Source organism: Gallinula chloropus (genome assembly GCF_964237585.1).
Source record: "Gallinula chloropus genome assembly, chromosome: 17".
NCBI lineage: Eukaryota > Metazoa > Chordata > Aves > Gruiformes > Rallidae > Gallinula > Gallinula chloropus.
The window spans coordinates 7,477,845-7,504,340 of NC_140102.1; the positions used below are offsets into that span (position 1 = coordinate 7,477,845).

At 43.4% G+C, this 26,496-nt stretch overlaps 1 protein-coding gene across 1 annotated transcript in view; it reads right to left on the reverse strand.

Annotated features, from left to right (window-relative positions):
* Positions 1–655: 655 nt before the first annotated feature.
* PPIL2 (peptidylprolyl isomerase like 2) overlaps positions 656–26,496 on the reverse strand; it is a 72,654-nt gene continuing 46,813 nt past the window's right edge. The window contains exons 14-20 of the mRNA XM_084272030.1: positions 26,070–26,103; positions 17,191–17,308; positions 14,518–14,574; positions 4,552–4,624; positions 4,333–4,395; positions 3,725–3,864; positions 656–2,035 (exon numbers count right to left, since the gene is read on the reverse strand). Of these exons, the coding sequence (XP_084128156.1) occupies positions 1,942–2,035; positions 3,725–3,864; positions 4,333–4,395; positions 4,552–4,624; positions 14,518–14,574; positions 17,191–17,308; positions 26,070–26,103 (579 nt within the window). The 3' untranslated portion in view covers positions 656–1,941. The remainder of the gene's footprint in view (positions 2,036–3,724; positions 3,865–4,332; positions 4,396–4,551; positions 4,625–14,517; positions 14,575–17,190; positions 17,309–26,069; positions 26,104–26,496) is intronic.

Here is a 26,496-nt window from a genome sequence, read left to right on the forward strand (position 1 = left end):
TGAGCTCTGCCAAAAAGCAGGAGCAGAAAGGGAAAGCGGGCAGTTACCTCTGCAGCCTGCTGCCACCTAAGGAAACTGCCCCTTGTATCAGCCTGCAACAAGGACTCTCGCTGAAACAGAAGTCCTTGCCACACACCTCTGCTGCCTTCCTTGTAATCAAAAGCTCTTTTCTTCCATAACAATCTCCATTTTAATCTAGAACAAGAAAGCATTTTACTCTTACGGGTTTCATTAAACTGCCTGGTCTGGCTCTAGCAACACCATGATTTTGACAACTCCAAAATGTGCTAAAGTAGAGGGTAGTTTAGAAGGGATTGATTTATCAGGAAAAGGCCAGCCTGGGAGAGGCACGAAACTTCAGTAAGACACAAGAAAATCAGCTTGAGGAAAGTACCATCATATCCCGGTTCCAGGAATCAAACACGTGCTATTTCAAACTGATACACTGCGAAACGGTGCAAAACAAATTCCCCCCTATTATTCTTTCAAACTAGACTGAACTTCCTATGATTTAACAAAGATGTAATCATATCCGCAGAGATCCCAGAGTTCCTTATGAGCATCTTAAAAAGTGGGAATGAATCATTTCCTTCTACAACAATCAAGTTTGCCATGCCACGATCGTGGAAATGACAGTTGAAGACTCAAAGCCCTGCACTCAGAAGAAAATAAAAGCATTTAATGCAAAACATTTTACCAAATGTTTTTACAACAATGTCATATAAATGGAGTTTTCGCTTAAAACGTGAAACCACCAATATAAATGTGTTGTTACAAAGCTGATTACAAAACTATCTCCTCATCCACACAGCGAGGTAGGGTTTTCTGTTACCTGAAAACACCGAAGATGAGCTGGAAAGTAATGTTGGGGATCTAGCCTGCTACATCTAAGGAACAGTAATTCAACATATGCTTTTGGATTCAAACTTAATAGGCTGATATATCTTTACCACATGAGGGTTTATTAACTTCCTATTGATTTGTGGGTTTGCAAAGGAAGGACCCGAGATGCCTGTCAGCTGTATTATGTGGTTCTCCCTCACCAGGCAGATGATGGTGTGTGTTCCCCTGCAAGGAGCTGCCTTTAAGGGATAGTTAAATTAACGAAAAAAACAACCCAAAAAGTTGTTTCTATTCCTGCACAGTGTCTCCTGTGTTTCTGGGAGCTGAGGACAGGATTGAATGGTACATCCTGGCCCCTCAGGCTGCCCAGTGGCTCAGGGAAGGCCAGGCACTGGGAGGACGAAGTGGTGCAGCTAACCCAGGCTCCTGACCTGGATTTGCTGCTTCCTGGTCAGCAGCAAGGGGAACAGAGAGCTCATTTTGGAGAGAGCGAGGGCCTGCAGAGACTGGCAGCTGTCAGTCTGGCCAGGATCCCTGCAGGTCTGCAACGAGCAAGAGACAACGTTGGTCCTTGTTGAGCACTCGCGAAAGGCAGCTGGAAGGGAAGGGTGGGACAGTCTGGAGCCCTCTCTGCCCCTCCACAAAGCACTGCAGCAGCACAGGCACTTCCCCAGCACGTTAATTCATTAATTCATTCCCTCGTTTGGCAGGCTGGTCCCGCCTGGAAGCGATTACCTGTAAAAGGAGCTCTTTCACCAGAGGGAAGCAGGAGCACCCGGCAAGGCTGGGCTCTGCCTGGCCTGCTGCCAGCCACGCTAAGGCTGGAGCTAATCCCCAGCGGAGCTGGAGCTGGGCCGCCCGCTCCCCGCTTAGCAAAACAACAACAAAAAGGCCTTCGAGGAAGATGCAGTGGGGGGGACACAGCTCTCTAGAAAACAAAGCCACATTAACCAGCCTTAACAAAGCCAGTTTTCTTTCCCAGGGGAAGGGCAGGCCAGTGCCTTCCCTCCCCAGGACAGACTGTCTTTTGGGCTTTGGAGACACAAGAGAGGCCGCCTCTTCTTCCTCTGCTGCAGTGCTAGGCTCTTCCCCATGCTGCTACCAGGAGCTGAAGTCCCCGAAGCCTGCGGTCTTCTTCTCCTTCTTCGCAGCTGTGCTGGTTGAGGGGCCATCATCTTCCACACTACGTTTCCTGGAGCACAAAAGAGAACAACTCTCAGGGACTACTTACTGCTCGGTGGGACCAGGGCAGGGAGATGCCTTTCCTCACACAGCCACAGCTCCGATGGAGCCAGCCCTTCTTCCCTTACAAAGTAGGAAGGGCTGCACGCTCCGTGCTGTGCAGGGAGGGGGTGGGGATAGAAGCCTCTTACACAAGAAGAGGGAGAGCATGTCAGTTTGTGGGGACAGTTTGGATCAGGCTTTGAACATGTCCAGGAACACGTTCAAAACCCAAGGAGCTCTCCAGGCCAGAGCTAAGGGCTGAGCAGCTGAAGGTTGAGCAGCTGTACTTCTTTAGCCCAAACCCGATGCAAATTTGAGGCACAAGTTCTCTCCCCACCTTCTCACCTGCACTTGTGGCAGCAGAACAGTTTATGGGGAATTAGGTGTAAAGCAGCTGGGCGAATTTTTCAGATCCTGTCCTATTCCCTGAGCACAACCTGTCGCAGTCGCTGCTTCTATTCTCAGCCTCTCTAGAGCAGAGTTTGCAACCCCGTGGAAACACTACACAGCCAGCTCACATACTGTGGTTTTATTGTCAGATATCAGTAGCTGATAGGGAGAACTGAGAACCCTGAACTTACCAAAGGGCTGCAGCCGGTGAAGGGCCAGGAAAGAAAAGTCCTTTCTAGACTGCTTGGCCCTTCCCACAGAGCTCCAAACTCTGCCTGGGTTTCCTTTGTGAATCCAATGCCAAATGGCAAAAGTTTTAAGCTGAACACAGTATTTTAAGGGACAAGCAATATTGTGTAACTGAAACACCTCACTGACACACCAAACTGACCTAAAAGGGCCAATACATTGCTGTTCTCACAGTTATGTAAGTGCCTGGAAGTTGCAGGCACACACAGGCTGGTTAAATAGCTGTCCAGATCCAGGTATGCACAAACACCCGCCTTCACGCAGCGGACAGACAGCAGCATTCTGCAAATGCTTTCAGAGAAGTCAGCTAAAAACCAAGCAGAAGGCGTTTAGTTTAATGTTTCTAAAACTCATGCTAAGCTGCTGCTCAAGCAAGACTTCTGTCCTGTCCTTTGGAAAGCCAGAGAGACTGCCAGTCCCAAGGGGCATACAAAGGGTGTCTGGGAGAGGACAACCCGTACAACCAGCCAGGTACCCTGGAGCTACTTGCCCGACGCCCTGTGCTCCCACAGCAAGCCTGGGAACCCGCTCCCCTTTCCGGCCAGTTTGGTTGTGCTGGTACAGCTGTTTGTGTGGCTGAACAGGGAACCAGATCAGCACGCTGATATGGGTTTAAGGCAACTACTTAGAGCAGGGGAGGAGCTGCTGAAAGAGAAACATCTGTGGGACCATGCTTTCAGAAATAGCTGCAGAAGAGGAAGAGAAAAAAAGATGGTGCAGGAAGCGACACAGTACAGTTCCCCAAGGCCTCCTGAGTTGTGGCAATCTATCTACAGTTGTGAAGGCAGCACATGCTGTTAAAGATCAACCTGGTCACGTTCAAGGTCTAAAAGAAAAACTCAGTTAACTTGTAGCCTTGAAAAACAGTGCAAGGAAGGGAACTCTTGACTGTTAAGATTCTATGAAGGTGTCTGCAAAGCCTGTTGGCACAAACCAAGCATGGCACCAGACCAGGTCAGTGTCTAGCAGGAAAGGCAACTAAAACACCCAACAAAGATCAGCTGGGCAGGGAACTCACGCTGCAGCCATGTTAATGTATTTTCCAATCCCTTGCCGGTACGTCTTAGGAGTCTGCACCTCTTTCTTTGGTGGGACCACCTCAACTTTTATTTTGGCTGCTTCTTCTTCTTGCTGGACCTTCTCTCTTTCAGCAGCAACCTGTGGGAAGCAAAGAGTGAAATGTCTTGCAAGAGCTGGTCCAGAGTAAGAAGAAAACATCTACAATCCTTTGAAGCTTTAAAGCACTCTAAAAGAACAATCAGCCCTCCTGTGGTTACAGGGCAGGCTTTAGGAACCAGATCTCAAGAGCCACTACATGCAGGCTGTCTGCAGCAGAGACTCTTCTCACCTGCAGCTACCCAGATCTACTGTGGGCAGCTGGGAAGGAGACCATTGGAAGCGTCATGGACTGGGAGCCGTGCCAGGCTCTGTTACAAGACCTCTCTGCTGAAAGAGCAGTTATGGTGCTGGCATACAAGGGCAATGCTGAACAGCAGCTGTTTAATCTTAACTTAGGACCATATGGGCCAGGGGTTGCCAACATTAAAAGAAAAGATATTAAATTACAAAGTTTTCCAAGCAAGAGCTTTGGCCCTTCAACAAAACCAACCAATCAACTCTCCTCACCTGGGCATCTGCCTCCTCATATGGATCAACAAAAACGGTTGTTGTCTGAATTCGAATTTCCTCCTGGAAGCAGAAGAGAAGAGCAGCAATTCAATCTGCTGGTTAAGCTGTGGCATCTCCCCCAAGTTCAGTTTTCAGAGAAGCAGAGTGGGGTGAACAGCAGTGCCACACAAGGCCATATGTGTGGCTCCTGCACAGCTCCCGGTGCCTCACACGTACCTTGGGACGGTCTGTTTTTGGGTCACTTTCCACATTCTCCATAGCAGTCAGAGTCTCAAAGCCACCAACCACCCTAAGAGAGGAAGAATACCATTTCCAGTGGTCATAACACACTCAAAACTTCCTGCACCCTTGCACCTAATGTATCTAATTTGTGCCCATTACTGCAGAAGATTTTGTAAACCCTTGTGTTTGGGGGAAGGGGAATGAGCAACTGTATTTGGAAGACCCAAGACAACGTCTCTCAGGGCAGAGGGCAAAAATTTTTTCTCAAATCTGTGATCTGAATTAAAAATTAAACAGAACATGGAAAAGTCAAACACTTGGAGGCAAAGCCAAGCCATTTGTTCCAAAAACCCGCAGCCACACGAGCCAGGCAGATGGAGACTGAGCGACTGTGAACCGCCGTCTGTGCAGAAAGGCACAAACCCATTCCAAAGGGGGTTCACTTCCTAAGGCTACACCTGTAAATCTGGAACTCAGCTGTTACTTTCATGAGCCTTGAAAAATAACCCAACAGACCTGGTCAAGAAAGCAAATGTTTTCATCAACCTCTGTTTCCTTCACCTTTTTTCTTGAAATTGTAACTCAAACCCAAGAGCGATAGTTGGAAGAAAAGGAATCATAACTGTAGGACTGCTGGAGAGCTGTGAGAGGCTTTTCCTTAGGAACACCAGGAACACAGAACACTCAGGACTCCTCCAAAAGCACATTGTGACCGTGAGCTCCTGAGGGCTCTGGGAAAGCAGCAGAGCCTTGAGTCACAGCCCCAGGATAACGTCAGGACACTTTTCATGGCAATTTTTGTTTACAAGGACATTAGATCCCTGGCCTCTCATTTTTCAAGTCAATGTATCCTAATGCTGGCTTCAAAACGTTTAAGAAAGGCTGAAGACTTTCTGGACTGCTGTATGTTCATTTTCAAGGAAAAAAAAAAAGCATGGAACAATGGGAAAGTTCCAGAAAAGGATATTTAGAAAGGATAAATTGGGTGACCCAGATAATTATAAGCCTGTCATCCTGGCATCTATCCCAGCAAAATAATGGAATAGCGGAGACAGGACATGATTAAGAAAGAAAGGAAATAAGGAACGGCAATCAACAAGGTTTTGTGGAAAACAGAGTCTGTCAAACAATCTTCTATCTTTGAGACGACAGATGTGGTTAACAGGGATAACAGTGTCCGTGGAACAGACTTCTGGAAGGCGGCTGATATTTTGATTGCGAAACCAGGACGATATGAAGTGAGCACAGCACACTTTCAATAAAAAATTGGCTGACAGGTGTCAAAATCTAATTTTAAATAGGAACCACTGAGTCAATATGTTTCCAGAGGGGTCCTGCTGGGATCAGATCTTGGTTCCAGGGTATTTAACACTTATCCACATCATCATCATCCCCAATTAAATTTGAAAGCAGCTATACTTAGAAGAGCAGTAAATAAAGACAAAGGCAGGCTGTTGATGCTGTGCGATCCAGATCCCGTAGAAAAGCAGGCTGTAGCTGGACAACATCTGTTTGAATAGAGCCAAGCCACATGGCCAGGAACCAGAAATACAGCCTGTATTAATGGCTGTGGGACGGTGAGAAGCAGCCGTAATTCTCAAAAACACTGTTCCTGAAGCCGGAGGAGTTTGGGGCCAGGAGCTCAGCAGTGAGAGCAGGAGCTGACCATCGAGGAGCCCAGGGCTGCCCATGGGATGGGGCAATGTGAGAGTCAGCAATCCTCCAGCCTGCGTGGGCTGTTTTGCAGCCTGATTGCTGGGAATACTGGGGCTCTGGTCCCAGCACAGGTAGGCTCTCAAGGCAGATGAAATGGAGGAAAATCAAATTAAATTAAACCAGGGGGAGGGCAGGGGAGAGAAAAATCAAACTGGTGGAATACGTAGAGTTTTATCACCTAACTCTGCTCTCAAATCAGAGAAACAAGCAATACCTCAACCAGAAGACATCACAGTCACAGGTATGTGACACATTTAGTTCCATTACAATACCCCAGCTCTTGCGGGTGTTTCCCAGCCCTGCAGCCCTCTCCAGTCCCAGCAAAACAGTCTGCCTGGCCAGCACTGGGAGAGGCCCCTGGCTTTTACCTGTGATGGTCTCAGCTGATCCCACAGAGAAATACACCTTGCTCCTAACCTCTCCACACCATGCTGCTTCCACACCTCACACCCTCCTCCCAAGTACCACATTAACCGAAGGAAACGGGCTGACCACCCTGGCTGAGAGGAGAGCAGGGTCTTTCTCATTCCACAGCCCTCCAGCTGAGTGCATCACCGCTACTCCTCTGTGCCACCCTCTGGGCTGGGACAGGCACTAAAGGTGACCCAAAAGACAGACCCCATCACAGAAAATAAAGGCAGGCAAGCGAGAGAGGATGCTGCTCAGCACCTGCCTCATGCAGAGCCGCCCTTGCTAACATTTTGTGGCTGCGGCGCCGCTCCAGCCTTCACCCCTTTACTCCCCAAGGGCCCATGGATATTCCATAATCAGGTGGTGACTTTTAAGAGAAATTAACACACACATATGCAGGCTGGAACAGCCCTGTTCATTGGCAAACAATGGGTAGCACACTGAGGGAAGCAGCACAGGGCTCGAAGACCCTGCGTGAACTTTGGAAAGTTCATAACAGAAACTCAATTTTAAAATCCTCCTCCAGGCCCCTACCAGATTCACTTATAATGCTGCTGATTAACACACAGCCCAAGACATATTCAATGTATTTTAATTGCCCCTAAAGGAAACTTCTGATTTAATATTGGAGGATTTTCTAGCCAACAGCTCCACTCATTATCTGCTCGTATGTTTTCGTTTAATTAGGTTCTGATAATTTGAAATATCCAGATCAGCTACACAGTAGCGATCTCGACAGAGTAATCCCTTAGCCCACAGCAAGACCTCCCACAATATTAGTCCTAATGCATCCCAGTGATGCTCGTGAATCCTCAGTCGCTATGCTAATTAAATGTTATTGGGAATACTTTGTCACTTGTACATTTTAAAAGGCTGTGATAGACACGGCGTTCACAGGTCATCAGTAAATGACCTAAATAGTCTATTTTGGCATGATTATAAAAGGCTAAGGGGGAAGGAGACGGAGTTGTTATGCCTGCAGAGCACATCATTCCTCTTGTCTTCTTAGCTTCTTGGCTCTGAAATGGAAAACTGCTTTCTTTTACACCCTTTCCTTCTCCAACATTTTGCACAGGGAGTATTTCTATGCATAAACGAACCACCAGCTCAGAGGAGAGAGCTTTGACCAAAGGAACTGGAAGTAATTTACTAGTCACTACTGTTCAGGGATCCTTGTGAAGGATCAAGCCCAGCTGAGGCTGGTGTTTCATCAGTAAAAATTAAAATCCAAAAAGGACAAGATCTGATTGCAAACATCACCCATCCAGCAAAAAGAGAACTACACGCTAAGCAGGGCAGTTGTGTCTGGATGCAAAACCCCAGAAATACTCCACCTTAAGGTCTGAAGCAAGTAAAGAACTTTGCAACCTTTCCTCTGATTTTTCCAAGTAGATACAATGTACATGCAGGCTCTACATTACATGTTGTTATTGTCAAATTTACTTTGCTGCACTAAATTCAGTTTGACAAGATACAATGTGTGTGAGTCCATGCGCTGGCATCTGCTACAGCAACCGCTCCTCACCGAATGAGGACATCAGCATGCTGGAAGTAGTTTTGGGAATCCTTTGCCTTCTTCTGGATCAAAGAAGAAAAGCTCATGGACATCTTGCCATGAAAAAAAGCCCATACAAGTTATATGTCGACAAGACCATCTGATCAGAACATTAAAACATTTAAAAAATTAAATAACCCTAAAGAGAGAGTCGCTGCTTAATATTGTTCTAATATCCACTGACTTTGAACAAAAAGAGATAAAACCTGTTCTATGAATAAATCTGAGTCCCTGCACAAGGAACTCTGTACAACATTTTCATTAAAACAAAACACAAGCTCCAGAAGTTCAGACTAATATCCCTTTGCACCTTTCACATGTGCAAGTGTGTTACACTGATGGCAACACCACATTCATCTTCATCCTTCAACATCACTTGTGTGAGGACAGGAAGGGAGAAGGGCAGAAACAAGTTTAACCTTTTCCACTGGTTCTGGCTCTATTCCTGTTACAAGGCACCATGCATGCTTTGTCCTAAATTGACCAAGTGAAGTTTATACAGATGTTCAGATGACATCCTGCAGTGAAGAGCATGATACCTTCAAGACACCATTTACATTAGGACACCCAGCGAAACCGAGGGTTTGCTGTGCACTTCCAGTAGATGTTGAACAGAGAAATGATGATCTCAACTATATATTTAGCTGAGCATCCCTGAGACAGCTTGTTGTATTTTTAGAGGAGCTTGATAAATGTTGCATTACATTTAAGCATGGATGACAAGGAAGGTACATTTAAGGTTTTTTTCTGCTAGCACAGTAATGAAAACAGAAACGTGCCCTTACTCCCACGGCTCTATTTGCTTGAAAACAGACCTAAGTTAGCACTGGAAACTCTTTGCATTTCAAATTCAGAGATGTTATTTAAAACGTTACTTCCTGTTAAGGCTCCTTTATGCAAATTAGTAACTTTGCTTCCTTGTGTTTGCATCAGGTGTAAGGGAAATATCTGGAGCAAGCTCTATCCATCTGCCATACGTCAAAGAAAATCTCCCTGCCTCCTTGGTTAGTGCTGCTCCTGAAGAAAACTGCAGCTCCCTAACAGACCCACAGACACTCACACATGGACTTCCTATTTCTCATAGTCTTGCTTAGAAGAATTATAGGAATTAAGCCTTATGCAATGCTGGGGATGGCAGAGGTCCAAGACGACAGAGCTTCCTGGTCAGAAGACGATACAAGAACAATGTCTGGACTTTCTCAAAGGAAAAAAAAAGCTTTAAACTAGAAACAGAAACCAGAAACGTGGTTTTGTAAACAGACTCTGCCCTCGAGGTTATTTTTATAAAAAGGAGTACATATATTTATACACACACACACTCAGAACAATATATACATGCACAAACAAGTACTCAGGACAAAATGTTTTCTATGCATACACCCAATCTGAAATGGAGCGAGCAATTTGAACTTGCAACAAGGGTGCAGTGGAAACATCTCAATCTCTCATAAGGGCCTAATCCAGCAGGCGAGTCACACTAATGAAGGGCACTGAAAAAATAAAACAACATGGAAAAAAGCACTTTGAAACTAGACTCAACAGACGAGCCTGGCATGCAAGGACTTCTCAGCTTTGGCACAAGTTCCTCTTCAGAGATCATACAACTGTTTTGGAAATGATACCAGCCCTTGTGCAGCTCTCACAGCCCTGTCCTCGTGTGCTACAGGACACCACAGCCACAGCTTCTGCAGGGAGGCCTGGTTTATCTTCCCACCTTGCTCTTCTATCCTATCCTGCTGTCTGGGGACCAGACTCTGCAGTGCAAAATTAGGTCAGGCTCGCTACACAGATTTAATAACAAAAGCAGGTCTTGTGCTGCTGTCATACTATTTCTCCATTTTTCAGATACACTAAAGCAGAAGAACAATGAGTTTCCCAGCTTAGAAGCCACTGGGGTTCACAGGTTCAAATAATATGGGGAGCATTACAAGTGGAAACAGGCATGCAAAACTACACCTGTGCATTGTTTAACCGTTCTGGGTACCTGAGTAATGCCTTGTAGTTGTTTTTATGTCAGAGGACAAGAGTTACTTTCATTGTCTCATTCTATGGAATCACAGGAGAAAGCATTAAGCAGGATAAGGCATATTAAATAGAGTGATGCTCATCCAAGGAAAGAAAGTGGTTTTCCACAAAAGCATCTGGCATGAGGAGGAGGGAAGAAAAGACTAAGCTATGTGCACGTCAGCTACTGTAGGATGCCTCCAGTTTGACCAAGTCTGAGGTCTCCCAAACCACCTTGTTCATTAATTCCAGCAGAAAACCTCAAGAAAAAGCTAAAAGATCAGCATAAACAGATACATGCAGCCAGGTACAAAGGGGAAAACTGACCCCCATATACTCATCTCCTGTCTCAGTTGCCACATCCTTTTCTCAGCAGCACTTGACGAATACAAGTGACACTCAAACACACAGAACAGCTATACCACTCATTTCCAGCTCTGCCGCTCTGACCACAACACTGTTCTCTCCACTCCCTCTATTGCTTCCCTTTTATCACATCACACACCTGCAACCTGCCCTCACTTCCAAGCCCACCATGCTCTGCTTGCCCTAAGTGTCACCCAAAATTCACAGAGAGCATTTCTCCCCTCTGGCCGATCAGCATGGCTCAGTCACCTTCCATTATTCTTTTAAACACACACTTTTTCATGTATCCCTTTAGAACAGGCTCCCCAAAACACCCACAAAGCCATTTCCTTTTTTCCTGGGGCTTTCTTTTTTCCTTGGTTCTGAAGAAAGTGCAAAGTGTTGGTGGAAGGGGGGCTGACAGGGGTCACTACTGTGACCTCCCTGTATCTAGATGCAGTCCCCTTTCTACTTACACACCTCTCTGGGACAGAGATGATGTTTCTATTTCTGCTTATAAAGGGCAAACGTACCAGGTTCCCGATCCACGGGAGCTGTGAGCCACTGGAGGAACAGAAGATACACCAACCATATGGACGGGATGTGCTCGCATCTACATTTCATATGGCATGCCAGACAGGAACTGGAGCTTATACTGGTGTTTTGGCTGCAACATCCCAGTTGTAGCATGGGTAAGAGGGAGCTCCCTCACACACAGCCCACGGCAGCAGTAGACAGGACCTTCTCCATGTGGCAGTCACCTGCAAGTGCTCCTCATCCACTCCGTGCGGAGTAAACGCATGCCAGTTGGTTTACATTATTTGTGTTTCTAAATTAAACCTCTTACCAGCCAGCCAGAAGCTAACAAAAGCCATCAGTTAGTTTTCATGTTAATTACAGCATTGTCTAAGTTAGGAGAAATGGTAATTACTAGAAATGGTAATTACTAATTTAATCTAGGCAGCTCTGCTGGAGCAGGAAATCTGTGCAGCCTGCAACACACCTCCAAGGAAAGGCATTCTTCTCACACTCTCTGGCTTTGTTTTTGTTCCTCATCCACGTCAAATTACCTCCTTTATTTTCAATAACATCTGTCCCCATTATTGCCCACAATCCTGACAAGATGCCCTCCCTGTCCTCCAGTGGCAGTCTTCTCCCAAGACTTGAAAATTCCAAAGCACCAAGCCAGGCACATGCCACTTCTTTACAGTCCTGCTGTCTGCAGCTGCTGTGTTTTCCAAACATACCTAACAGCCAAGCTTCCAACTCTTAATAGCAGCACAAACTATGTTTAGAACCAGCAGGGACACGAATAAGATGCAGTTCTCCAGAGCAGGAACTTTTCAATGTTCCATCCCACAGAGGACCAAAAAAGAACGAAGGGATGTGGGGGGGATGGTTGCTCTTTCACTCTTTTTTGTTCTCCAAAGCATGGAAAGCCTGATGAAAAGTTCTATACAAACTACCAACAGGATAATTCTGCTCTCAAAGAGGCATATGTGACACTAATGTGAACCAGAGCTGCATGGAAATAGCAGAGGGTACAGGTGAGACCCGAGTATTCAGGTTTTTATATTAACTGAAATAAGTAACTCTCAAATCTATATGAAAGTCACAACAGGCCAGTAACTATCCAATTAAGTCAATCCAATTTAACATTCACTGAAACAAAGAATTCTTACTTCATGGGTTCATTCTATTCTTAAACCTAGATATTATTCCTAGATATGCTTCCCAGATATTATTGTACTGTAGAGTCTAAGATCAGATACAGTCAGCGAATCCTGGAAACACCCAGGATCTAAAATAGCAAATCAAAGCTGAAGTTTCACTAGAGGTACAAGCTCTTGAATCTTCTGGCTTTTATATCTTTTAAAAAGAAATGCAGGTAAAAACAGCTGAAGGATTTTGATGACAGGGCACAGGTCTTAAGAGCTGCACACATCAGCCTTCTCTATTGAATTTGTAAGTAAACTCAGTTATTCAAGTATTCAATCTTAGATAAATACAGGGTGACTGGAATGCATCTATTCCAGCATCTTCATTTACATGCAAGGAAGTCTAGAGTACAACTTCCCTGTTCTGTGTTCAGATGAAGATGTGCCTCAGTTTTCATGCAGGGAGCCAAACATGATTCTAAACTAACATTTGAAGTTGTTCCTTTGGATTTCAGCTAGGAATATTTGCAGTGCTCAGAAAGCAGCATCATTTCTTGACTCTGGCAACAAAGTTCAGATTTCTGCAATAGCAAGGAGAACTCAAAAATTAAGCCAGGCCTCCCTAAGACTGACACTGCATAAATCTCTGCTTACACTTAATGAGAGTTACCTGGACTGAAGTAATCCCTCTTGAAAAAGCAATGGTCAGTGTGAGACATCATTTGAGCCATTCTACTCATAAGATACTTCAGATGTTATGAGTGGTGTGAGGGTTTTTGGGAGCACACTCCTGGTCCTGCAGTAAGCTCAGCCACTCTCTGAACCTCTTCCCAGTGAGTTATGGTAAAACTGGATCACAGAGGGGAAACACAGCGAAAACAGGGGAGGACTATGCAGGATGCTGCTCCCTGAAGCCAGGTTGCACCCAGAAATGAAGAACAGTCACATTTGTGGTTGATCCATCCTAACCCAAATACTATTTGATGAGGTGGCAGCTCAGGTTAACAGCATTACTGTATGGGATTTAATGGATTTTTGCAAGGAGGACTAAAGTTGTTGCTTAAGCGAAATAGTCTTAAGATTATGGATAATGTAACTCATACTTGCTCTCAACTTCCAGTATTTGTTTTATTTATTTGCTTTCCCCAAATTAGAAGAGAACTAAGTTTTTCTAGGACAGATGCGAGAAAGGAAAAAGAAATATTTCAAAGGGTGCAATTACTGCAGAATCAGTACCAGAACTAAAAGCACTAAAACAACTGCTTAAAAAGAAACCAGCTTCTGCTTCAAGAACTCGCAGGCAGAGAACACAGATTGAATATATCACTTTCATTGTACAGCACTATCGTATGACATCCAATAAAAGCAAACAGTGCATGCACTTCCGTTCAATCACCACCTTTCAAACAGGTAAAACTAGGAAAAGAATAAAAAATAAATCTGCATATCCAAAAAGTGTAAAATCCTCAAGAATTACCAGTGAAGCAGGCTAGTAAAATTCCTGCCATTTGCACCGAGGCATTTGTTAGCACAGACTTGGTAAATACCATGTACCTGCAGCAGAGGAAGCTAAGAACAAACCATAGCATAAAGAGCCTGCAATATCTTCTGTAGGAAATACCTTGATCTTTATCATGTGAGGACTTGACTGGAAAAGACTTGGAAAGGACTTCTTTACAAAGGATGAGGTTCTCTTGGTGTCCTGGCATTGGCAGTATCTTTATATACACACACATGAACGTGCATGTATGCATACACACAATGTACAGATCTTATACTGAGGTAACTGTCAAGATTAAAAGAATAGAATAAAAGGAATAAAAGGGGCCAAAAGCCCTAACCTATGCAGAAGCTCTATGTTCTATGCCATGATGCATAGCAGCCTCATCATGACTTATTTTCTGGTTGACATCAGCTCAGAAGAGGATGAAAGCACTGTAGAAGAGGTAATCTTTTGTGTTCCAGCAATTAGCACGCACAAATATTAACATGGTGGGTTACAAGATGATGATTACTTTGTTCATGACTCCTTGGAGGGCCACCCACAGGAGGGAAGTAAGGGAACGTACAGTGATGGAAGGAGAAAACAAGGCAGAGTGATAACTGGCACTGATGTGATGTTGTTTACCTACTCATGACTGGGAAAGCCATATTGTGAACCAAGATTTTGCTCCAGTTGAATGTCAAGAGTCACTAGATACATCTCATTAGGCTTCAGACACACAGGACAGCATGTCTGCTATCCTGCTGCTCATAATATCCTTCACTTACCTTCCAAAAACTGTATGCTTCTTGTCCAGATATGCACAAGAGCGGAATGTGATGAAGCTGGAAGGAATACAGACATAACAGTTAGCATATCATCTCACTGACACTCAACAACAGCCAGTAATGCTTAAAAACAGGGTATGCAAAAGCTCTCTCAGAGATGGCAAGCCCTGCTCCCTCCCTGATTCCTCTCTGGGAGACCCACCAGCCAAACATTCTTTAACTCCTCTGTTTTATGAGTTTTGTCTTGGATTCCTGGAGTTTTGACTTCTCAATTTTGCACCTTACTAACATTGCTAAGCAGTACTCCAAGCATGGTGACTTGCACAATGTCCAAAATTAATGTGAGCATCTGCCTCCTTAGCCAGGCAGGCCCTGGGAAGCTCATATGGGACGGGGAGAGGCATATGCTGCTTGAGAAGTACATTTCTTGTGTGGGATTCAGAGCTTGTACCCAGCAAATACAGTCATAGAACACAACAGTCTCTGCAAGTGTAAACATCTATCTGTTGGGATATTTACTTTGTGCATTTTTCTCCCTTTAAATTGGCCTGTCAGTAATCCATTTCTCCTCTGGGCAGAGTAAACTTGTGCATTGGATACAAACACGGCTGAAGAGTAATTCCAAGAGTCAAAAGTAATGAAAATCTGGACTTTAACTTTTTAATTAATTGAACTTTTAATTTTAGCAGTTGTATTTTTAAAATTTAAACATGGGAACTAAAATACCAAATCCAAAGCAAGCTTTCTTCCTAAATCTGTAAAGCCAAATGCTTCTTTGGAAGATATGGATTACAAGTGTATGAGACAGAGGTTTCCCCACTGTGGTCTGCAGACCATGATGGCCCATCTTGGCTGGACACTGCAGTGCTGGCTCTCCTCCCTGTCTTCATCTGTTACACTACATTAGAGACAGCTAAAAATATATAAGCATTCCAAAAGCACTTTTCCATATAAGCAACTGCCTCAGGAAGTTATATGATTACAAATAGGAGGGGCTGCAATCTGCCAGACAACCTATTAAGACATAGTTTGCCCTAGGAAAGCTTTGAGATGCTGTGCAGGATGCAAACTCCTACACAGGGCAAACATTACATCTTAGGCTTGTGCCTGAGTTCTTTGCCCCACTTTATTCCAAGATACACAATATGTAAGATTATCAAGTGGTCAGTTATATAGCAGTACAATTAAAAAATATACACTGCTGCAATTATACAGAGAAAGTTTCTCATCCATCACTGCAGTCAAAATGAAATTAAGGACAATGGAATTAACATAACTCAGGATGATCCTGAAGGAGATGTCCTGAGCATCATTTGAGCATCACCTTACACAGGGGACTCAGTGCACTCTGCACCTATGGGGAGAACCATTCACCCAGTTCCAAGTTCACAACCGTTGCCAGAAGTGTCTAAATGCTACCTAGGAAGCTTTATAAATATGGGCTGTTGGAGTCTCTTGAGGACTTTGCACATAAAAGAATTTCACATTTCGTTTGCAAATGTTAGGGAAACATACACTCATTTAACAGCAGCAGACAATGTGACTCAATATGGCACATCATCTATGAGCTATCTAACTTCTGTTTCTAGAATTCCCTTTTTTTAATGGAGGAAAAGAAAAAACAAAGCCTCTACTCTCCCCTAATTTAGCACCTGAGTGCTGGCAGTAACATTCAAATCCAAAATAAGCTCTGCAGAAACTTGATCCTGCAAACTGCCCAACACGTGCTTAGCCTAAAGTACATGAGTAAGCCTATTAAAGGCCTGGAGACAAGCACTTGTGTTTAATTATAAAGCTAACCACACTACTGCTTAGCTTGCAAGCCATAATAATACTTATCATCATGAAGACCAACACCAAGAACCCCCTCTCTCCCTCTCCAGTCTCAACACACTAGTAATGTACACACACACAACACACACTCTCTCTCTCTTTCCTGGGGCTCCCCATAAAGGTACAATGTTTTTCTGGTGGGGTACTTAGCAACCAATAAATAGTTGGCTCAAAGTGACGCAGAACGTTTTCAAATGACTGCAGGCAAACAGCTGTATTAATGCTACACGTAAAGAATGTTAGTGCAACTTTGATATCTTTAAATTTCTTTTGCTGTTTTTCCTGCTTCTTCATTCACTTTGTCCTCACTGAAGCCTTCACTTGGCTTTATTCATTGCAAAAGAAGTAATTCTCAGCCCCAGATTCTTCACTCCACCATGTCTGGGTTCTACAAATTTCAGTGCAGAGCTGGTCTCACTTATTCAAAATCAGGTGAGTAAAAAGAAGCGACATTTCCATCCAGTATGTGCTTCATTTCATGAAGCCCTTTCAAAAAGTTCAACATGGGACTAAGCAGTGTAAGATCAGTGTTACCTTACAGGTAATTGTGGGGGATACTGACAGAAAATAACAGAAACTTCAAAACATAAACCCAGAAAAGACAGATTAATATGATATAATAACCCTGCAGGTCCTCTTGCTGTGCTTCACTTTGCTCTCAGTGAAGAGTTGGGTAAAAGCAGCTGTAGCCACCCTGGTTTCAATATGCAACACACTCAGAAAATTTCACTTCACTGAACTTTAAAGAGTAGCTCGTAAAATGTCATTTGTTTTCTTAACAGAGTAAGACATAATGTCTAGAGGGAAACAATAAAACACAAAAAGCAAGTGAGTACTTACAACTGTGATTTGTTTGTGTTAGGTCCTGAATTGGCCATACTAAGAACACCACGTCCTGTGTGGGACAAATTTGGCTTGAATTCATCTTTGAAAGGTTTTCCCCAGTAAGATTCTCCTCCTAAAAAAAAAATTTATATATATATATAATAAATGTTTGTTTTCATTATTTCCCCCACTACATTTTATAACAGGCACGGGCATTAAATTTAAGGTTTCTGACACTTCTGATCACTACATGTAGAAAATGTTCTTACCTTATACCTATGAAATCCTTAGTATTTGGGGATACCCCTGAAATCAGATGTTTTTAACTGGCAACACAATTCTGTGCCCCCACACTATCAACAGCAACAGACCAGACTTTTTATCAACAGCATCATGTATTGTGTGCTAAAGAACTGTCAAGGATTTAATATTTTACTTCTGGTCCACCATGATTTTTCTTTTTTGAGACATCAAGTCTTTAAAAGTGGCTTCCTGACAAAACACAGAGCAAAGAATTAACTAGTTTAATTGCAGGCTGGATATAGCATTGCTTCCAGAAAGAAAAGATCAGGGAGATGAAATATGTTCAGAGAATCAACTAAGAATAAGAGCTATAGGCTCAAGTGCTTAACTCCTGGCTGAACAATGAAGAATGACGACATACATTCCCCTGAAACAAAAGACAAGAATTAGATGTTTGGCCTAGATACCTGGATGATGTGACCACTTAAATAAAAGGATGATAAAACTGCACAAACCACAGATCCAGCCCTCCAAAACGGGTTTCATTTCTGTGTCTGTGGACAGAAAGAGGGTCTGGGAGACCTCTCCTCCTGGCTGTCATTTTTACATTATTTATGACAGAGCTGACATTTTCATTTGCACTTTCCTCCAGGATCATTCTTAATAAGAAAAATGAAGGCTGAGATGAGTCATAGTTTTACAGTCAAATCCATAATCTTGTTTGACAAGCCATGAAAAAGTATTTCACCTTAGGATAGTATTAGAAATAAAACACACAAAACTATCCAAACAGGCAGCGAGACCGGTCCATCTGCAGAAATGGCCTAAGAATCCTCTAGAGTAACTGTGGCTCTTGGGAAGCAGTAGGTCACTAAAGGATCTGTAATGCTCAATGGCTATTTGCAGATGCAAGACCAAAAAAAGCAATTTGATGATATGTCTGCACAGGAAAGCAGCAAATAAACCCAAGGAATGAGCCAGGCTCCTACTGAAAGCCTCATGCAGAAAATAACAGGAGTGCATCAAATGAGAAAAGAGTTTCAAACAAAAACAAAGCATCACTGGTGGATGGCTGCAAGTGCAAGTGGAACTAAGCAAGCAGGAAATTTGGGAAGAAACTGACCCACTTAAAAACCCAATTAATCATGTTCAAAAGACCTATTAATAGAGTTAAGTGTTGCCTGCTCTGCAATTTGACAAGAGGCAGCAAAAGGGGACACTCTGATTTGGGATTTTCTGCAATCAGTAGAGGAGGAGTGATTATTTCAGCAATCTTTGGCTATTGAATAATTTCAGATCAGCTAAATTACATCAGCTTGAACCCATATGCCAATCTCTTCCAGTAGTAAGTGAGAGGGATCTGGTACAGGTGCAGCCAGCTCTCCTGTCTTAAAGATGGGATTCTAAACCCCAGCTGCTCTGGCCAAATCCAAAGTGTTCAACCTATTTGAAATTACCACACCAGAATTTCCTTTTCTGATGAATCTCCCTGCATGTTCCTATTTGCTAGGAGAGGTTACTTCTGCAGTGCCTTAGTTCCCTGCCTTGTTCAGAAAAACAAAGTTCTTGTCTAAATAAACAAGAACACAGCAAGGCTGCACACCAACAGGTGCTGCCCAAAACCAGAAACACACCTGCAAAGCCTGTAGACATACTGCCCATCAACAGCACCCTGCTCTCCACACTATTTTCCCTCTTTGCCTTTCTGTGTGCTCCTTTCCACTTGGAGCTGGGCTGGTGAGGCACCATCAAGGATGGGCTCCCCATCTGCACCACCACGATGTCATTGCATTTCTCTTCTCTGCCATGCCTGGACTAACAAGCTTCACTTGGACTTCCCTTAGAGAAACACAGATTTTTACTTCAAAGGACCCCTCGAAAGAGGCCTTATTTATTTGTAAAGCACATGCACTTGCTCTAAGTCCTAACCTAGAGAAGTGTTTGCTATCTAGAAACGTTCAGATGCCACACAGACATCAACACGTCCCACTGAGATGGTCCATAGCAGCAAGTGGCCAAACCCTCAAGTCCTTTATACCCTTCATATCCTTTCAGCTGACACTGGAATTACAGCACTGCCAAGCTGCTGAGAGAGGGTGGAAATAACCCTGAAGCCTTCTCTGGTCAGAAAAATAATTCCAAAGGAGAGAGAAAAATTGTGAATGACAGAGTCTCTTCATGGCACGACAAGCAAGCAGACCCAAGAGCTTGCAGACAGGAGCAATGAGCCATGATCTGTAGGCTCTGGGATATTTATTTTTGTATGATTTCATTTCAGATCGTACAGTGCAGATAGAATTAATCTCATATGTACGAAGGCTAAGTTGGGTTCATTCCAGTTCTCTGGAAATAAGTGCTAATAGTTCAGTAGATAGTTAGAGGATGAGATGCAGTCCCTGCCTGCCTCTCTGTCTGCCGTACAGCTGTTGGAGGGCTAATTCTGTCTGCCTGGGAGCTGCAGGCAGGAGCACAGAACGGCCTGCGCAGCACTCGCCTGAAGGCCAGACATCCTATAAAGGACATAGCTGGAGTGTCTGCAGAGGCCCAGCAGCACAGACTGGCAAAGGGTAGAGGAAACGCTGCAAAGTCAGCACTACAGGAGGGGTTTTGTTTTGCTTTTCAAAGAAAGAAACCCCAATTTTTAATGTAAGAATACTTTAAAAATAAAGAGAGAAAACCCCTTGCGTTGTCCTTAAATTAAAAATAGCCTGAATGTGCTGTTTGCTGAACTCCTGTTAACCTCTGGAGTTGTTCCAGGCTTCAAGTATCTGCTTAAAGTGGGCCCAGACAGAGCAAGCCAGAAGATGGTGAGTTAAATGTATACTGTTTTTAATTGCTGAAACCCAGAATCACCTTCTCTTTGAGGATTAGGTACAGATCCCTCCTTAAATCTACTCCCATGACAGCCCAGTGCCCAGCCAGGGGGGCTGGAACAGGATTGCAGTTCGTTACATTTTGCTTTCTGTGGCAGAGCTCAATCTAAACTTGGAAAAATAACTCCCAGGCTCCAAATTTACTACTGATAACTAGGAAGCATTTGAAGTACCTCGCAGATTTTCTGTGTTTATTGTCGACACGTCTGGGAGGTGTGGCTGTGGCACCTTCCTGTTTTGCTGAAAGCAGAAGGGTTGCAGACAGACAGACAGACGAGGTTGGGCCTGTCGCGTTGCCTAGCTCTGGCCCTCTCATGTTACACGCTCAGTCTGTGCCATAAAGAGAGGAGGCTCCTCCTTTATATCCTCCAAATCTTCCTGTAAGAGCACGCAGATCACCACTGACTATATATGGAGTCACGATGATGCAAAAAACCTCTCCCCAAAGCTGATGTACCAGCCTACAAGCAAAGCTTGTGGAAAACAAGAATTGACTCGGGGTGCTACATCCACAGCAGACAGCGCTGCCTGTCACTTCTCCTTCCTCTCAGCTTACTCCCTGATAAGATTATCTTCTGTCACAGGGGAGCTGCGTGCCTACTGGAGTTGCAAATAGATCCTATTACAAAAAGTGCTGGAAAAAAAATTCTGTGCTAAAAATCAGAGGGGTTCACATGGCAGCAGACAGGCTGGATGGGTGCTGGGAGTGCAGAAGGGAGCCGTACTTGTAACCTTGCACGCTGGGCTGGGGGGGTGGTCTCCTGTTTGCACAAAGCTGGAAAGGTCCTTGGAAACGCCCTGGCCTTCTAACAGCATTTAACCTGTACAACACCAAAACCTGCAGGAGCCAGAAGGAGTATTTTGGCACAACTCTGTAAAATAAAAATCCCATGCCTACCCAGATACCCCAGGGTTCCAAGCTGAAGGCAACTGGGAGTCACTTCCCCACACGTTTTAATAAAAGAGCAAAATTCTCTTAAATTAAAGAGCTGTTTAGCTAATTCTCAACACAGAGATGAAACCAAACAGATCACACAGCTCAGAGAAAAAATTAGACTGTATTCATCATTTCCATGGCTATCCAGAGCAGCAAGATATATTTAGCTTGTAACTGAAGCACGGTTAGTTACTCAGTTTCCTATCTGCATCGTGTGCTGGTAGTGAAAAGGTGAATAGATCTAAACTGACATGGGAGGCAATCACATGATGGCAACTATACAGAAGAGAGCCGTGTTTTCAGACTGTCTTTTGAACAACACCAGCTTATTTTGGTAGTCTTTGTTCCTTCTAAAGGCATTTTTTTTTCCAGAAAGTAAGATTTTTGGGGTAAAATTACAGAAGTTGTACAACTTTCTTGCAAAGAGCTGAGAGATGCATCTAAAGCTTCAGAAATGTAGCATTCCAAAAGCCAGGTGTGGGCTGGGAATCATCATTCATGACAGTTGTGATTTTAAATAAATCCTTCCTTTTTCTGGCATAAAAATTGCTAAGCAGTGCTAAGGAAGTGGGAGTGCTCTGATTCACAAAAATGATGGCTTACTTTCTGTAATTTTCTTCTTGTCATTTGGAAAAACGAGGTACATAATAACATCTGACACTTCTGTAGAGCTTTCCAAGCAAGATTCTTGAATCATTTTGCAAATATGAAAGCCTTACCTCAGCCAGTAAGTGCTTCTCTCCCTTCAGATAAGAGGACATGGTACTTTTCACCCCACATACCAGAAGCTGGCTTTTCAGAGGGGCTGCAATCTAAAGGGAGTGTATCGGTAGCTAAAAGGCTCTTGGTCTTCTTTTGCTGAGCTGCAGTCTTGCAAGAAAAGGGGGTGCTCAAACTAGTCTCATTTTAGGAGCTTGCTCTGTTAGGAAATCTCATTGCATAACTGCCAACCCACCAGGCTTGTCCACAGTCCGTTTGCTATTGACAGGTCAGAGGAGGAGAGAAAAAGTGCTTTGCTCTGCTCGTTGCCATCCAAAACATAATTCCCACCTACAAGTGGTATTTTATCTTGGACTTGTCCAGCTATGGTATGTTGCCTTTGTGCCCTCCTACACTGATAAATGGACAGAGGTACACAGAAGTCGATTCATGAGATCTTCCAACAGGTTGCAAAGTAAGAGTAGCTGAAAAATGCCCATGCTGCTTTGGAAGTGTAAGGCTTTACATCTAATTCTCCCTTTCTCATACAAAAGGCTTAGGATATTAAACCTATTTTTCCTACATGCAAATTTTCTTCTATTATTTGGAACACTGAAAATACAGAGCAGCTGCTCCACTTGCACTAGCATGAGTTAGACAGAATTACTCACAGTGTTCAACCACTGAGTTGTTATGAACAGCAGGAAAAGAGGTACATCACAAATCTAAAATTCATTTTCAAATAATTAATCATTACAAAGAATGACCATGACTCAGGTTATTGCTCTGAATACTGCCTCTCTGGGTGGTTATTTTGTTAGAAAAGAAATAAGCTGCTACAGCACAATAAAATTTCTCCCAGTAGTCTTATGAAACATTAAGTTGAAGGTTGTAGAAAATTGGTTTGGTCCTCTCAATCAGTGTCAGCCTTACAGGACTGTGTGCCTAACTGCTCTGGCAATGCAGGACTGCCAGCTGGGCTAAGGTAAAACTCTAGTCCCAGCTCTTTTCCCAGTGTGGTACCTCAACTTCTACATGCCACAATGCTAATTTCCACCCTCCTCCATCCCAAAGTTAACTGCTGGGTACCAGGAATCGGTTCTCTTTCTGGGTCACAGTTACTTTTAGGACAGCCTAACAAGAGTAAGCTCAAAACAAGGAGTCCAAAGAGGATACATCGTGGTGCTGGAGAACAAAGGAGAAAGAAATAAGACCTAGTGCTGCTTACAGATAGGACTGTTCTGCCTGAGTAGCCATGGAAATGTTGCCAGAACACAAGTGTAGGTGAGCTGAGAGCACAGTCACAGTCTCTGTACATATGACACGTAACCGTACATCATGTTGTACTGAATGTGGCCAAGTCCACCCAGAAGCTGAACAGTCCTGGGCTTAGCAGTGGAGTGGGTGATCATCTAAGTATTTGGGTGTTGCAACCATAAACCTGACACCTGTTGCTGAGCATGGGATGAATGTCAAATGACAGAAACCAAACGGTGGGGAGATGTTTGAACAAGTCTCTTCTAGTTCCTGAGCTGATAAACAGGATTAATTAAACAAAAATATATATGGGCTTAATGCACCTTCCACATATCAGTTAGAAAAAGGTGGTGGTGTGGGTTTTTTTTTTATTTAAAAGAGCAACAACAAAAAAATCCTGTCTCAAACCTCTTAGCCAGAAAATTTCAGTTAAAGCAGAAGGTCTATGTTGAAAAAGAAACAAAGGATGTTCTTTTTATTTTTCCTGCAATCTTCCTACAAAAGGCTCTAATAGAAACAATTCTGGCAGTTTTAAAAAAAATTGATTTTTAGAAGGTAACCTCCAAATAATGCTCCCTATTGCCAAGTGAAATATTTGAGAAGAAAGCCCTGTTCTACTCTCATAGGTTTCCCTGATATTACAGCAGTCAACTGTAAACCTCTAAAGACCATTAAATCTTATGGAGATTTTAGCTTTCAAAGATGCATCTTTTGATTTTTTTTCCTAAGAAGCAGCGAGTCAAAGGAATACTGAAATTCCTTCCAACTGCCAGAAGAAATAGCTGCAAATAACATACAGGACCCAGGGAACAAAGGTACAAAGCACTGAATCCCAGTGCTTTACTCCAGAGCTTTCCTAACACCATTGCTTGTGATCACAGTAGTAACACACAGACCAACCGACCAAACTTTTTACACCACGGGAGCCTAGGAGAGCATCGCTGTGTTTGCCATGGTCCTGCACTTCTGTGGAGCTGTACCCTCCTCTGGCCACTCTGCTGTGGAGAGAACATAAGACCAGAGAGGCACCTCAGATCTGGCCACCCATGTGGCTTGAGAGAAATTTCTGCCTCACATTCAAGCACCTGGCATCTATCAGGTGGTCAGGAGAGAACCCTGAAAGACTATTTGACTCTGAACCTTATAAGAGGCTTCATGGATGTGACAGCTCAAGAGAAATCTAGCAGCCCACCAGCCTGTCCATTTACAGCATTTTCTGTGATAACATCACAGTCAATGAGTGGTTAAGTAAGGACATCTAAAATTCAGCTGTCTTCAAAAAGTAAAAACCACTCAGTTGCAAAGACAACAGTTGCATCATTTGGACTCTACAGTAATTTCAAACAGTGTCTAAAAACCTGCAGGAGTCATATCTGAATGTACACTGCCCCTTCTATTTGAACTTCACTAGTCTTGACAGACGTTTGCAAGACATCTTTCCTGCAATAGATTCATATTAAATTAAGAATGACAAAGAGGAAAACAAGACGGAAAAGACTAGAAGTCATGAGACTCCTTTTTTTAAATAAAAGGATATACATGGGAGGTTTTCTCTCCTATGGGCTTAGCTGTATTTCATTTCCTACTTGCTTTGCCAGTAGAGCTGAGTTTTGACCTCCTCTGCAGCTGCACTGCCAGTCCTCTGCCAACTGTTAATTGTGGTGTCTTACAATACTTCTACCATTTGCACAAACAGAGACAAGAACGACACCAGGAAGTTAATTTTCATTCCACAGCAGGATCCGAACTCCACCCTGCAAGGGTGAAAGGTGTCTGAGTCAACCCATTAAATTTTTCCCATCTCCTGACACCTCTTTAATTTCTCATTTTAAAAGATGTTCCTAATTATGTCTTTCGGGATTTGAACCGAAATTTTCCTTATAATAAAATCAAATCACATTTCTTTTGACAGTCCAAGCAGACAGTAACAGATCTTGTTAATAAGCTCTTGCCATCAAAACACAGAACCTTTAACTAGCCTCAAATCTTAAGAGAATGCAACTGTTGATTAGCACAAACAGTAGAAGAAAAGCTGTTGGGCAACTCACAGTTAAATTATTCACAAAGTAAATAGAGCCAAGGTATTTAACAACTACAAGGACAGATCTTTTTGGATGACCTGTGAGCACACACAGTGCTTGCATACACAAGTGACACATGTATGAACTAGGATACAAATGCACAGAAGCCCACAGGACCTGGTGAGGAGCTGTGGGGGCTGGTGACACCTACAAGTGGGTAGATTAAAAGCACAAGCAGAAAATGAGCACGTTTACAGCAGCAACTAGAGATACTACATGGCACATCTACTGAGGTGGGCAATGCCCTGAGGACCTTTCAGCTTCTCTGTCTCCTCAACATTTCTGATACAACTACAATGCAGATCTCCAACTGAGGGAGAAAGAACAGGCAGGAGAATTTCGTAACATCCCTAGAAATTAGAGAAAGAGCAGCTTGAGTTGTACAAGGCAGCTAGCTGGGAGAACAGATGGTATCTGCCCATTCACCAGTTCTGAGGCAGGTCTCAAGTATTTCATTAACACCGAATTTGAAAGCTACTTTGCATGAATGTGTGTCTTCCTTTGTTCTTTGCCCTGGAAGGCCAGCTGTAAAATCATTACAGTTTTTTATTTATTTATTTTCTGGAAGAAAAAGGAAGCAAAGATCCAAAAAGAATTCCCCATGGAAAAGTGCCTGACTTTTAGACTAAGAATATATCAGATGAAATTTTGAGTATAACTAAAATGATCATAAAAATATAGTGATAAAACCTCTGCTTTATAGTCGAAATATAAAGTGCCACAGAATTTTAATCTATAAGGTAAATGTAACAACAGAGCACATGAAGTGAAAACTGTTTACTTGATTCAAACTCATCCTCTTACCTGTTCCTGTCCCGGTCGGATCACCTCCTTGGATCTGCAGAATTCAAATAAAACCAATAGGTTACACATATATCTGTGTGAAGGACATTTCTTTCTTCTATATTGTGTCATGTTGACAAGTTAGCAACAAGGAAACCATTGCTACCTATTTGGAGCTTCTTTTATCAGCTGGCTGTCATCTACATCACTTACCCAGGAGGAGGATGACAGTTTTATAAAAATAACAGGTCTCTCGTGGGTAAAGAGGGAAAAGAACCACTCTCAAATGGGTTAACCAGATCATCCTTCCTGTTATGTGCTGGGCCATAACCTGCTGTTGAACTGATGATGCATTGCCTTTGGAAATGAAAAGGCTTTTACATTTTGCCAACAATGCTCCACTTGATGCAAAGACAAGAAATGAGGGAATGTGGAATACATTCCGTAC